The sequence below is a fragment of the Gadus morhua genome, chromosome 7 (assembly GCF_902167405.1).
Source record: "Gadus morhua chromosome 7, gadMor3.0, whole genome shotgun sequence".
Lineage (NCBI taxonomy): Eukaryota > Metazoa > Chordata > Actinopteri > Gadiformes > Gadidae > Gadus > Gadus morhua.
In genome coordinates, this window is record NC_044054.1 from 19,371,190 (window position 1) to 19,384,010 (window position 12,821).

Consider the following 12,821-nt stretch of genomic DNA (forward strand, 5'->3'; position numbering starts at 1 on the left):
AATGATCTCTCTCTCTCTCTTTGGTAGTCAGTTTCCAAATACGGTCAATGCCAGTTTATAGTCCCCAGCAGAGGACCCTAAAAGCGTGATCACACACACACACACACACACACACACACACACAAAATCCAAAATCAAACACCAACAGTAAGAAAGAAAGACAGATAGATATGGAACAGCCTATAGAAAAGAGTGCTAAACATCCAACGCTTGAATGTTGCTCTACTGTGATTCAACTTCTGACCCAACCAAGAAGAGCCATGGGTCAAAGGTTGCATGTGGGAGATATGGAGTAATAAACACTTGATAAGGAGAGACGATGGTGAAGAGTGGGCGGAGGGGGGAGGGGGTTGAAAACCGGAGACGACTTTGGACACAAAACTTCACTCGGTCTCCTGCGGCCATCGAAGAACATCGCCCGTGTTCTGGGTCTTACCGTGAGAAATGACGATAGCATTCGCCCCGAGAGATGTTCCCCTGGACAGGAGGTTGCAGACGGCGGCCGTCCTGCAGTGGGTCTTTTCCTTCTTGGGACTCGGTGAGTTCAGAGGCTCGTCAGAGGGGGCGTCATGGGGTCACGCAAGGTGAGCGCAGGTGTAGTGTTTAAACACAGGTTGTAGCTCGTAAAGATGTACAGGTATGTGTGACAGAGATGTGCCAGCATTTGATGATGACATGATGGGAACGTTTTACTCTGTTCATCGGTCCATTCATGTGTAGCAGGCCACCCTGACATCAGCAGGCCAATTATAATCTAGTAAGCCCCTAATACTGGTGTAGGCCTACTGTTACTGTGACTCGGCAGAAATGGGTGAACACTTTATAAAATTGTAATTATCGTCAAGATCTGTTTTTTGGAAGAGAGCCTTGCAGGAATTGTATTAAAAGTCCAGAGTCATCGTGACTGAGAGCTAGAATTAAACAATAGTATAGATAAGACAATCTGATATGCGTTATCAGAGTAAATCTATAAAACAACTGGCATTTGGCCAGAAATGTCACTTAGATGCACTGAAAAAAACCAAGCACAAAGTTACAATGTTACAAATCATATTAACTGACATAAGCTAAACGTTCTTGCCTCATACTTTTGAAGATAGTTGTATTTGTATATATATATCATGTATATGCACGTGTTAAAGTTCAGGTTTGAGGTTTAAAGTTAAACAAGTTCGACTTGGTGACCCATGAGTAACCCCTAAACCGGTCTGTGAGGTAATCTGCATCGCTGCCTATGACGCAGTGCAGTGGTCACCGTGGACAACACCGTCACATAGCTCATTCATCATGCATAGGCCGGGCCTCTTCCATGTACCACTCTATTTACTGCATTCTTGCAATTTATCCCCACTGCAATATAGAGGGGGTGGTTTTCTTTGCACATACACACAAGTGTAATGGCCTGGCAACGACACAAACTGACCCTCATGACACCAGTACTACAACTGGATAGTACCTCACACTGACCCTGACCCTTCGCCTCTCTCTCCCCAGCACCAACCTGCATCGCGCTGTTCCTCTACCTGGTGTTCACACGCTTCTGGCTGGTGAGCGTGCTGTACGCCATCTGGTGGTTCTACGACTATGACACGCCGTCAAAGGGAGGGCGCCGATTTAACTACCTGTGCGACCTCCGACTATGGAACTACATGACGGACTACTTCCCTGTAAAGGTGTGAAGTTATTTATTATTATTGTGTGTGTATGTGTGTGTGTGTGTGTGTGTGTGTGTGTGTGTGTGTGTGTGTGTGTGTGTGTGTGTGTGTGTGTGTGTGTGTGTGAAAATGCTTATCCTGCTGCTTGCCCACACACACACACACACACACACACACACACACACACACACACACACACACACACACACACACACACACGTGTGTGTGTGAAAATTCTTATCATGCTGCTTGCCCGATTTATATTTTGTATATATATATATATATATATATATATATATACACACAGGTGCTGGTCAAATTATTAGAATATCATGAAAAAGTTGATTTATTTCAGTAATTATATTCAGAACGTGAAACTTACATATTATATCAATTCATTACACACAGAGTGATATATTTGAAATGTTTATTTCTTTTAATTTGGATGATTAGTACTGACAATTACTGAAAATCCCAAATTCAGTATCTCAGAAAATTAGAATATTAGTTACGACTAGTACAAAAAATGATTTTTTAGAAATGTGGGCCAACTGAAAAGTATGAACATGGAAAGTTTCAGCATGTATGGCAATCAATACTTAGTTGCAGCTCCTTTTGCCTGAATTGCTGCAGCAATACGGCGTGGTATGGAGTCGACCAGTCTGTTGCACTCCTCAGGTGTTATGAGAGCCCAGGTTGCTTTAATAGTGGCCTTCAGCTCTTCAGCATTGTTGGGTCTGGCATCTCGCATCTTCCGCTTCACAATACCCCATAGGTTTTCTATGGGGTTAAGGTCAGGTGAGTTTGCAGGCCAATCAAGAAGAGGGATACCATGGTCCTTAAACCAGGTACTGGTAGATTTGGCACTGTGTGCAGGTGCCAAGTCATGTTGGAAAATGAAATCGTCACCTCCATAAAGTTGGTCCGCGGCAGGCAGCATAAAGTGTTCTAAAACTTCCTGGTAGACTGCTGCATTGACCCTGGACCTCAGGAAACACAGTGGACCAACAGCAGCAGATGACATGGCACCCCAGACCATTACTGACTTTGGAAATTTTACACTGGACTTCAGGCAACGTGGATTCTGTGCCTCTCCTGTCTTCCTCCAGACTCTGGGACCTTGATTTCCAAAGGAGATACAAAATTTACTTTAATCTGAAAACATAACTTTGGACCGCTCAGCAGCAGTCCAGTCCTTTTTGTCTTGAGCCCAGGCGAGACGCTTTTGACGTTGTCTCTTATTCAAGAGTGGCTTTACACGAGGAATGCGACAGCTGAAGCCCATATCTTGCATACGTCGGTGTGTGGTGCTTCTTGAAGCACTGACTCCAGCTACAGTCCACTCTTTGTGGATCTCCCCCACATTTTTGAATCGGTTTTGTTTGACAATCCTCTCCAGGGCGCGTTTATCCCTCTTGCTTGTACACTCTTTTCTACCACATCTTTTTCTTCCCTTCGCCTCTCTATTAATGTGCTTGGACACAGAGCTCTGGGAACATCCAACCTCTTTGGCAATGACCTTTTGTGTCTTGCCCTCCTTCTTTAAAGTATCAATGGTCATCTTTTGGACAGTTGTCAAGTCAGCAGTCTTCCCCATGATTGTGTGTCATACAGAATCAAAACGAGAGACCATTTAAAGGCTTTTCCAGGTGTTTTGAGTTAGTTAGCTAATTAGAGTGTGGCACCAGGTGTCTTCAATATCTGACCTTTTCACCATATTCTAATTTTCTGAGATGTTGAATTTAGGGTTTTCATTGGTTGTCAGCTATAATCATCTTCTTTTTGGCAAAAAACACTTATAATGTATCAGTCTGTTTGGAATGAATGTATACATTCTACAGGTTTGACTTTCTAAATGGAATTAATGAAATAAATCAACTTTTTCATGATATTCTAATAATATGACCAGCACCTGTATATATATATATATATATATATATATATATATATATATATATATATATATATATATATACAGTATATATATATATATATATATATATATATATATATATATATATATATATATATATATATATATATATATATATATATATATATATGTATATACACACATATATATATATATATAGGATTATCAAACTAATGTTCAAACTAAAACTAATACAATGAATTGCATAATCTTTTTACGAAAAGTGTAGAGGGTTACGATTTCAGTTTTTCTCTTCGTCCTCTTGCTGATGGTTTATTGTCCACCAGAGGTCACTGCAACCCATTGATTTTGCAGTGTACAATTGACGTAAATACGCCGTTATCGCGGAATGTCTTTGACGTCACTTGCATTTAAACAATTCAAACTTTAGTAATATATGTATCTATTAAAGCCTTTGTGATATCACTACCATACTGTTCACTGTAATATTTTTAAATGGAAGATTTTTCATACCGAATGGCTGCAGCCGATTTTGTCTGTGGATCAAAATGTGCGATGAAGAGACAGCTCAATCTCCAAGAGTTTATTTACTTACACCTACACAAACGAGTATGTCAAGCATCAAGTTAAACCTTGATAGTTGTTTCACAACTACAGAGTGTTTTGAATGTAACAGGGACTCCATTGTCTAGGTCAATCCACTTTGGGGCTGCATCTTACCCTTGAGCAAGATTTACACTTTGAACCGTGCTGATAAGACAGAGAACATCAACAACAGAATCCACTTGTTCAGAAAGGATGACATTGATTTCACTCCACAACACCATCACACAGTATTCTTTTGAAACAAGGCTACTTAGATCAGTTAACGCATTACTTTGTTGGTGCTCAATGTACAGGTACTGGCTTTCAGTAACTCTTGTGTGTCTGGCTTAAAGATTAAAACACTCCAATGGCTCAATATATAAGTAATTGCAAAGGGCACTTGGTTTAAATGCCAACTGAAATTGCCTTGTGAGTAGAGATGTTTTGTGGATCTTGTTTTGGATTTAGTTGGGAATATTCAAAGCAGTACAAAACACAGCAGAGCTATGTTTATCCTCTGTTTCTGCTTATAAAATAACATAGGTTTGACCTCAAACCATCCTTAAGAACAAATGTCATGCACAGAGAAAAGTTACATAGTTCTCATGTGAGCTTTACCCATAACGGTTGTGTACTTTCCTTGCTAAGCCAATCTACTTAAGTGCTTCAAAAAAACGAAAGAAATCCGCGGATTCCACGGATTTTCCCGACCTCGCGTTCGGCGCTCATCCTCTGACAGCATCATCTGACTGTATGCCTCGTTAAGATTAAAATGGGCTCAGTGTAAGGCGGGCCAGTCACACACTGTCTCCTCCTCGTCGGCCTCAATGGGCCTCCGCTCTCAACCACCATTTCTAATCCCGCTGCAGTGACTTGGAGACAGAGCACGGCCACCAGCTGATCTCTGACGTCCTTTTCATACGGACACCCTTTGACTGGCTAAGAGCACGCTCCGGGGTCTCCTAACCAACCGCACGTGTTCACTGGTGTTATAGGGGAGGGAGGGATGGGTAGACCGTATGGGATGCTAACCTCCAATGTCTGCAGTCTACCTGTAGGCAGGGCCGGATTAACAATTTTCTGTGCCCTGGGCAACAAGGCTCAAGGGCCCCCCCCCCCCCCCCCCCCCCCCCCAAACAATCGTAAAGTCGCTATCATCAGAACTTGGTGGCTTGATGAGTACTTATTGAAAGTTTCAATTGTCTTGACAGCAAACAGCTAGGTAGGCCTTAACTTAACTTAATAGGCCTCACCTCCATTACCATTGTTAATGGCTGTTAGGGCCGGCTGCCCTGGGGAGGGGGGGGTTCATCAGGGGGGATAAGGTGCTTTGGGTGTGACCTCTATCGCGTTGGGGGTCGGAGATGCCGGAGGCAAGCATCTGGCCACACACACACACACACACACACACACTCACTCACTCACTCACTCACTCACTCACTCACTCACTCACTCACTCACTCACTCACTCACTCACTCACTCACTCACTCACTCACTCACTCACTCACTCACTCACTCACTCACTCACTCACTCACTCACTCACTCACTCACTCACTCACTCACTCACTCACTCACTCACTCTTTCCCTCTCACAAACACCTCCCCAAACCCTCTTGTAATCTGTCCTTGTCCCCGTATAATTCTTTATGTTTTGGTATATGTTACATGTCTGTCACACGTATCTGGGTTTTGTCGTGTTATGTGGTGTCTGTAGATGTATGTTTGCACTTTGAAAAAAAACAAAATAAAACAAAAAAAAAAACCTTGTCAAGGGCCCCTTTGATGTCACGGGCCCTGGGCAAGTGCCCAGTTGCCCTAATGGTTAATCCGGCCTTGCCTGTAGGCCTCCCTGGGCAAAATGCCCTAACCCCCAAAGCTGACTCCAGCCTCATTCATGGCATGTTTCGAAAATGAATCACTCTAAATTACTTTGGAACAATATCCAAAGTTACGACAAACTCAGTAAAGAGTAACATAATAGTACTATAGTATATAGTATTCTCTGCCATCTCCCCAATACATTCCTGGATTGAATCCTAAAAGTGAAACCAGACACAAATAGGTTGATTGTGGATGGAAGGGATTGATTGCATTCCCGCTTACCACCACCTTTCCCCACCTCCCCCCTCCAAACGAGGTAGAGCGGATCGCCCCTTTGGATAACAGCACGGCTCCCAGGCTTGTAGTAGTGTCGATTTGTCAAAAACGCGTTGCATAGTGGCCTCGGAACACTTATCTCAGCCACTGATAAAAACACACAGTGAGCGGATGTTGTTTTGAATGTGGAGGGCTCGCACAAAAGGCACGCAAACAAGCTACCGCGCATGACAGACGAGCCCCCTGGCTATACTGTTGACGTGACCCCTGATATCCATATCTCCCGATTGGAGTTTGGTGTGGTCGGCCCCTACCAGGGCCGAACACTGTATAGATTACTTAATCTCAATGCACAGCCGTGATTCTGAATCCACCTGTTACTGTAAAATGCTGCCTCAGTCATATCTAGTAGTCTTGGGCAATTTGTTATCACTAGAATCAGACATATATCATCAGGAAGGTCTTTTATCATCACGGCTGAACAAACATAAACATGTTTACATTTATGATACATTTATATTTCAAAGGTGTCACAAAACTGGCGTTGAGTTATAGTTGAACAATAACACTATTCAGCATTGAGCTCATGACGATAATTAAATGAATAATATTGATACAAGTACTAAACATATTGTTTTTTGTATGATTTTGTTAAACAAAATTCCCAGAGGAACATGGGTAAATAATGTAATCATGGAATATAAGTCACTAACGCATGTAACTGAAGAGCGATAGATCAGGACCTTGCATACAGTACAAAGGTACAATATCTATATATAGTGTAAACACTGTAAACTGAAGTGTATAGGTGTATTTGTGCGTCTGTGTGTGTGTGTGTGTGTGTGTGTGTGTGTGTGTGTGTGTGTTTGTGTGTGTGTGTGTGTGTGTGTGTGTGTGTGTGTGTGTGTGTGTGTGTGTGTGTGTGTGTGTGTGTGTGTGTGTGTGTGTGTAGTGTGTGTGTGTGTGTGTGTGTGTGTGTGTGTGTGTGTGTGTGTGTGTGTGTGTGTGCGTGCGTGCATGTGTGTGTGTGTGTGTATCTGATCCATGTACTCAAAGTAAATGTGTAAAAGGAACGATACGCATGTGGCAGACTTGTCCCATTGGGACGTGCTAAATCCCAAACTCGATGGGCCATATAAAGCCTGCCTTGTATGACAAAGTATTGTTAACATTAATAATGAAATGCTAATAAATTGTACATCGATAGGAGATTATCCTCATCCGATGTTCAGTTTAAGAAAATGATTTTAGGCTGAGTGAATGATTTATCCAAACATCAGTCTTAGGTCAGAGACCAACAACCACTCGCTGACGTTCATTGGTTGTCTAACTGTCAAGTAGGAACACATGACATCATTAAAGTTCTTACTCTGGTCTCTCTGGTTGTTTCCAGCTGGTCAAGACCGCAGACCTGGACCCCAGAAACAACTATGTCCTGGGCTTCCATCCGCACGGTGTGCTGGTGGCTGGAGCCTTCAGTAACTTCTGCACCAATTCTACGGGCTTCAGGCGTCTCTTCCCAGGCCTGGACAGCTACCTGCTGATGCTGCCGCTGTGGTTCAGAGCTCCGTTCTTCAGAGACTACATCATGTTGGCTGGTCAGTGCCGGACCTTTTAAAGGAACCTTATTTTCCACCAACCCCAAGCCCTTTGAAAATGTATCCACTGGGGGTATCACAAGTGGAAGCTTTAACCCAGACATGATAGATGGATTCATACTCCAGCCTACCAGGAAAGTGACCGGGGGGTTGTTAGTCTTTTAATCATACATCTGGTTGGACATGTCACCAATCAACACTAGTACATCCAGGGGTGTAGCAAAAAAGCTGCATGCCAACGGCTCACATACCGTGGTTGTGCATTGCAGGTCTGATCCCGTCAGACAAAGGGAGCGCGAGCTACCTGCTGCAGAGGAGAGGGGGCGGTAACGCTGTTGTAATCGCGGTGGGCGGAGCTCCAGAAGCCCTGGACGCTCACCCTGGCACCTACAACATTCTCCTGGCCGATAAGAAGGGCTTCATCAAACTGGCCATGGAGCACGGGTAAGTGCAGAGCAGGGATAGACACACAACATGGGAACATCTCTTACGATGCATACCTTTACAGAGAGAGCTACTGTGGCAAAGACATTGCACCAGTTGATGTGTGTTTGAGTTGATGGTGCTTTCTGTAAAAGCACTCAGTCAACCAAGGGTCATTAGTAGTTTCATTACATGAAGGGCCCCAGAACTCGAAAACATGGATTAAAGAAACAAATGGCTTACACCCTTTCTTTTAGCGCTCATCTGGTACCCATATTCTCCTTTGGAGAGAATGAGGTGTTTGATCAAGTGGGGAATCCAAGAGGGACCTGGCTGCGGGCAATCCAGGAGAAGCTGCAGGCAGTGATGGGCATCTCCTTGCCTCTCTTTCACGCGCGTGGTGTATTCCAGTACTCCTTTGGCCTGATGCCTTACAGAAAACCAATAAACACAGTCGGTAAGTTAGGTTTACCATCAAACTATCTATAATTGCATATTGTAAGAATATGGCACTGTCAAAGGTGTGGATGCTTATACTGAATGCAATAATCACATTTCTGTCCTATTCGGAATAGAGTTTTCTCGGACTACAATACCCAGCATTCCCTCAAAAGCTTTTTATCTTTTATGAATTCAGCCTGCCAGTAAAACTGCTAGTAAAATCTGAAATACAAGGAGAATCACAATGGCATTGACAAAAAGGCTGTCCAATGCCATACTTTCCAAAAAAAAAAAAAAAAGAATGCAAATGCTTCCCAGTCCCTTCTCTTCACCCACCAATCTCAGACCACCAATTTTGGTTATGTTGTGGGAATTTTGAGCCAAGCCAATCATAACCTGACCAAACTGGGTAGAATAAAGAGTTATACCGAACTTATAACAATTATGGTCTTGTATTTGGGTAACAACGGTACACTGACATACAACGATCATACAACAAACTAACAATAATTCATAAAACAAACAAAGAACAATCCAAGGCCTATCTTACAATCATCCGATGCCTAGATGGGAGTCCTCGCAAGATGGGAAATCAGAATTTTCCTTACCTACAATGTAGTTTGGAATACTGAAGAAGGTCAGACTAAGACCAACACTTGAATGGCTGATCACTTATTGCTGTTCTAAACATATCAATCTTGGCCAGGTCCTCCAGACTAATATGGCGGTATAGCATTTTACCTTGGCTGACATGCAAGTGGAGCATAGGGCTATTTGTTTAAAGCACTGTTGGTTCTTCCACAATAAGGTCTCCTTCTTGGGAAACCGATATTGATGCTGCTATACTGTCTGTGCCTTTTGCTCCAATTTGCTGATCTTTTTGCTCCTGCAGCCCTTATGGCAAGATTTAGAAAATATATGATCGCCCTCGTCATGCTATGTTTTCCATTTTATTGACGTTGAAGGCTAGTTTTCCCCTAGCAGCAGATGTTTATTATAACTTCTAATATCACCCACCAAACTACCATCAATGTTTCATTAAGCAATCAAGCATTTTGGAGAGTTCTCTCAGGCATTGAAATGTAAACTACATTACCAGCGGCTTTACGATTAACCAAAAGGTTGTTGACTTTGCAACAAAAATTCAAAACTTAGTGTTGGAGTATCTTCAGTTGGGCCAAAAAATTTGCACAAGGACAGTGGGAGGGAGAGAGAGAGAGAGAGATGTTTGAACTCAGCTTAATTTGGACTATATCAACCACTCTGCTGCAATATGTCTGCAATAGCCCTGGCACACAGCATCAGTAGAGGAAAGGCCAATATAAAGGCCATCACCTTTCGATTCGTTCTTTTTTTATTAAATCAACAATAATCATGTTACCCAGACGGTCAGACGGTACTGTACATATTGCAATTTTAACGTCCTTTCGTTCCCCCCGGGCAGTGGGCCGACCAATCAGGGTGGAGAAGAACGAGAAGCCCACCGTGGAGCAGCTTGATGCCCTCCACCAGCACTACATGGAGGAGCTGAGCAACCTGTTTGACCAGCACAAGACCGCCTACGGCGTGGAAAAGGACACCTACCTCAACTTTGTCTGAGTCACATCCAGAGAGGCCTCGGTGCAGAGTTGGGATTGCTCAAGCACCCAGACGGGTTGAGGCTTTGAGAAAGAGGTATTTTACCTCAAGTTAGGTAGGCTATGGTTCATGGTATGGAATGAATTGGGATTGGCCGGCCAAGTTTGATCGTTTGTTTAATAATTGTAACCTGGCCCGTTCCTTGACAGCAGACACACCGTTGCCAACATTGCGTGTGGTTCGTTTATTTGGGATTATGCTGTCTATGAGCACATTTGAACTACTTCACATATTAAACGAGGGTAATGCAAAAGGTTGCAGGTCGTTTATTGAACATTTACAAACAAGGAAGATGTGTCCAACTCAAAACTTAAACCATGGTTTTTAATTCCGTCAATATTCAATTACATAGTAAATATAAGTCATTTATTTCCAATTGAAGACTGTATACCCGATAGGTTCAATCAACGTTTTTATTCCCTTTATATTTCATTCACTATGTCATTATTCCTTTCAACTGTATATGTGTGCCATGGTTTGTAATGCATTAAATGTTTCAAAATATGTGTTTTTGATTATTTAAACGTTGAGCTTTTAACCTATGTTTATCTTTCTCTTTTTAATTTTTAACAGCTAAATCTGTGTAGATGCCAGATGATACAGTTTATTACAGAATATTTGTTGATGACCTTCGCCACCTTTTTTATCAAGCAAGTGCCACAATCGTTTTAGGCAGGGTACCATCAATACTGTTTCAACACAGCATGAGAGTTCCAGACAGGGAGGTGGAGACAGAGAGGGAGAGAGAGAGAGAGAGAGAGAGAGAGAGAGAGAGAGAGAGAGAGAGAGAGAGAGAGAGAGAGAGAGAGAGAGAGAGAGAGAGAGAGAGAGAGAGAGAGAGAGAGAGAGAGAGAGAGAGAGAGAGAGAGAGAGAGAGAGAGAGAGAGAGAGAGAGGGAGAGAGAGAGAGAGATATGGAGGGATGGAGGGATAGAGAGCGAGAGAGAGAGAGAGAGAGAGAGAGAGAGAGAGAGAGAGAGAGAGAGAGAGAGAGAGAGAAAGAGAGAGAGAGAGAGAGAGAGAGAGAGAGAGAGAGGGAGAGAGAGAGAGAGATATGGAGGGATGGAGGGATAGAGAGCGAGAGCGAGAGAGAGAGAGAGAGAGAGAGAGAGAGAGAGAGAGAGAGAGAGAGAGAGAGAGAGAGAGAGAGAGAGAGAGAGAGAGAGAGAGATGGAGGGATGGAGAGATAGAGATGAGAGGGAGGTTGAGACAGAGAGAGGCAGAAATAGGGGAAAGTTTAGACAGAGCAGACCTAGAGAAAGAGAGAGCGTGTCAGGGAGGTAAAGTTAGAGAGAGAGACAGAGAGAGAGTGAGAAGGAGAGAGAGAGACACACACAGAAATATATCCCTGGGAAAAGTCCAGGATTTGGTCATTTATATAAAGAAATGTGAATGATAAAATAGGTAATTATCAATAGTCACCCACAATTATCCCGGTTTCTTCCTGACACCCGAATTGTTTTACATAGCGAGTGTCTGCATGTGTTATCGGTTTGGGGAGGGGGGGAGGGATGCACCCAGGTGGGTGCACCCACCTGGGTGGTGCATGGCAGCCAGTGAGTGCCAGAACACTCTGGCACAGACTGGCTAGGCTATCACAGTGGAGGGGAGGATTGATGCAATCCAAAGAGAGACCAGGGGAGGACAAGGCAGCCATGTTGGAATAAGGCCAAGACACAAGGGTTAGTACCCCTACTCTTGCGACAAGAAATAGGCAACGGTAAGCAGACATATAGTGATAGTGATAGATGGTGCAGATATATAAAAATGGTTTGGCAGTAGCTAAATCAGAATTGTATTTTTGTGCATACTGCCATAGGACACTAACTTGGTAATATTAAAGGCACTGTGACCTCTTTAATCTTCCCATTAATTCACAGTCCTTGATATCGTGTGTGAATACCATTGGGTGAATGAGACACGCTAATTAAAGCGTCAAAGATGTTCATATTGCCTGATCATGTATCAAGAATAGGAAAATTCACATGTGCTCATTGAAACACCATTGCACCACATGCACATCGATGCACCTATACACTCACACACACATGTGTCACCCACACACAAACGCACACAAAAAACACACACACACACACACGCACACACACACACACACACACACACACACACACACACACACACACACACACACACACACACACACACACACACACACACACACACACACACACACACAAACACACACGCATGCACGCATGCATGCAAGCACTCACACAGGATCCAGCAATGGATATTATTGACTTATTTTTGAAGGCAAAGGTGAAAGTACGTTTTCAAGACGTCCTACTGTATATCTTATCTTTAAACATAAGTAGTCTTAATTTTCTTATGTAATGGGGATTTTTTTTACACTTTACAATGTTGGCCTATTCATTGGCTGATAATATAACATATTTTACAATATCTATATAAACATCATAATTATATTGTATATAATTATATTTGAAAAAAGCCTTGTGAACTTTCTA

The 12,821-nt window shown here is 42.9% G+C and overlaps 1 protein-coding gene across 1 annotated transcript; it reads left to right on the plus strand.

Annotated features, from left to right (window-relative positions):
• Positions 1 to 341: 341 nt before the first annotated feature.
• On the plus strand, positions 342 to 10,837 carry mogat2 (monoacylglycerol O-acyltransferase 2). The gene is made up of 6 exons (XM_030362173.1): positions 342 to 538; positions 1,495 to 1,673; positions 7,627 to 7,831; positions 8,101 to 8,275; positions 8,512 to 8,711; positions 10,140 to 10,837. Exons 1-6 carry the CDS (start codon positions 445 to 447, stop codon positions 10,292 to 10,294), a joined length of 1,008 nt encoding a protein of 335 aa, XP_030218033.1. The 5' UTR covers positions 342 to 444; the 3' UTR covers positions 10,295 to 10,837.
• The last annotated feature ends 1,984 nt before the right edge of the window (positions 10,838 to 12,821 follow it).

Excerpts from the sequence above, each read along its gene's own strand:
- mogat2 (XM_030362173.1), top strand. The coding sequence starts at position 445 with ATGACGATAGCATTCGCCCCGAGAGATGTTCCCCTGGACAGGAGGTTG. Across the intron at positions 1,674-7,626 it reads CGGACTACTTCCCTGTAAAG|CTGGTCAAGACCGCAGACCT; the intron begins GTGTGAAGTTAT and ends GGTTGTTTCCAG. Across the intron at positions 8,712-10,139 it reads AAAACCAATAAACACAGTCG|TGGGCCGACCAATCAGGGTG; the intron begins GTAAGTTAGGTT and ends CCCCCCGGGCAG.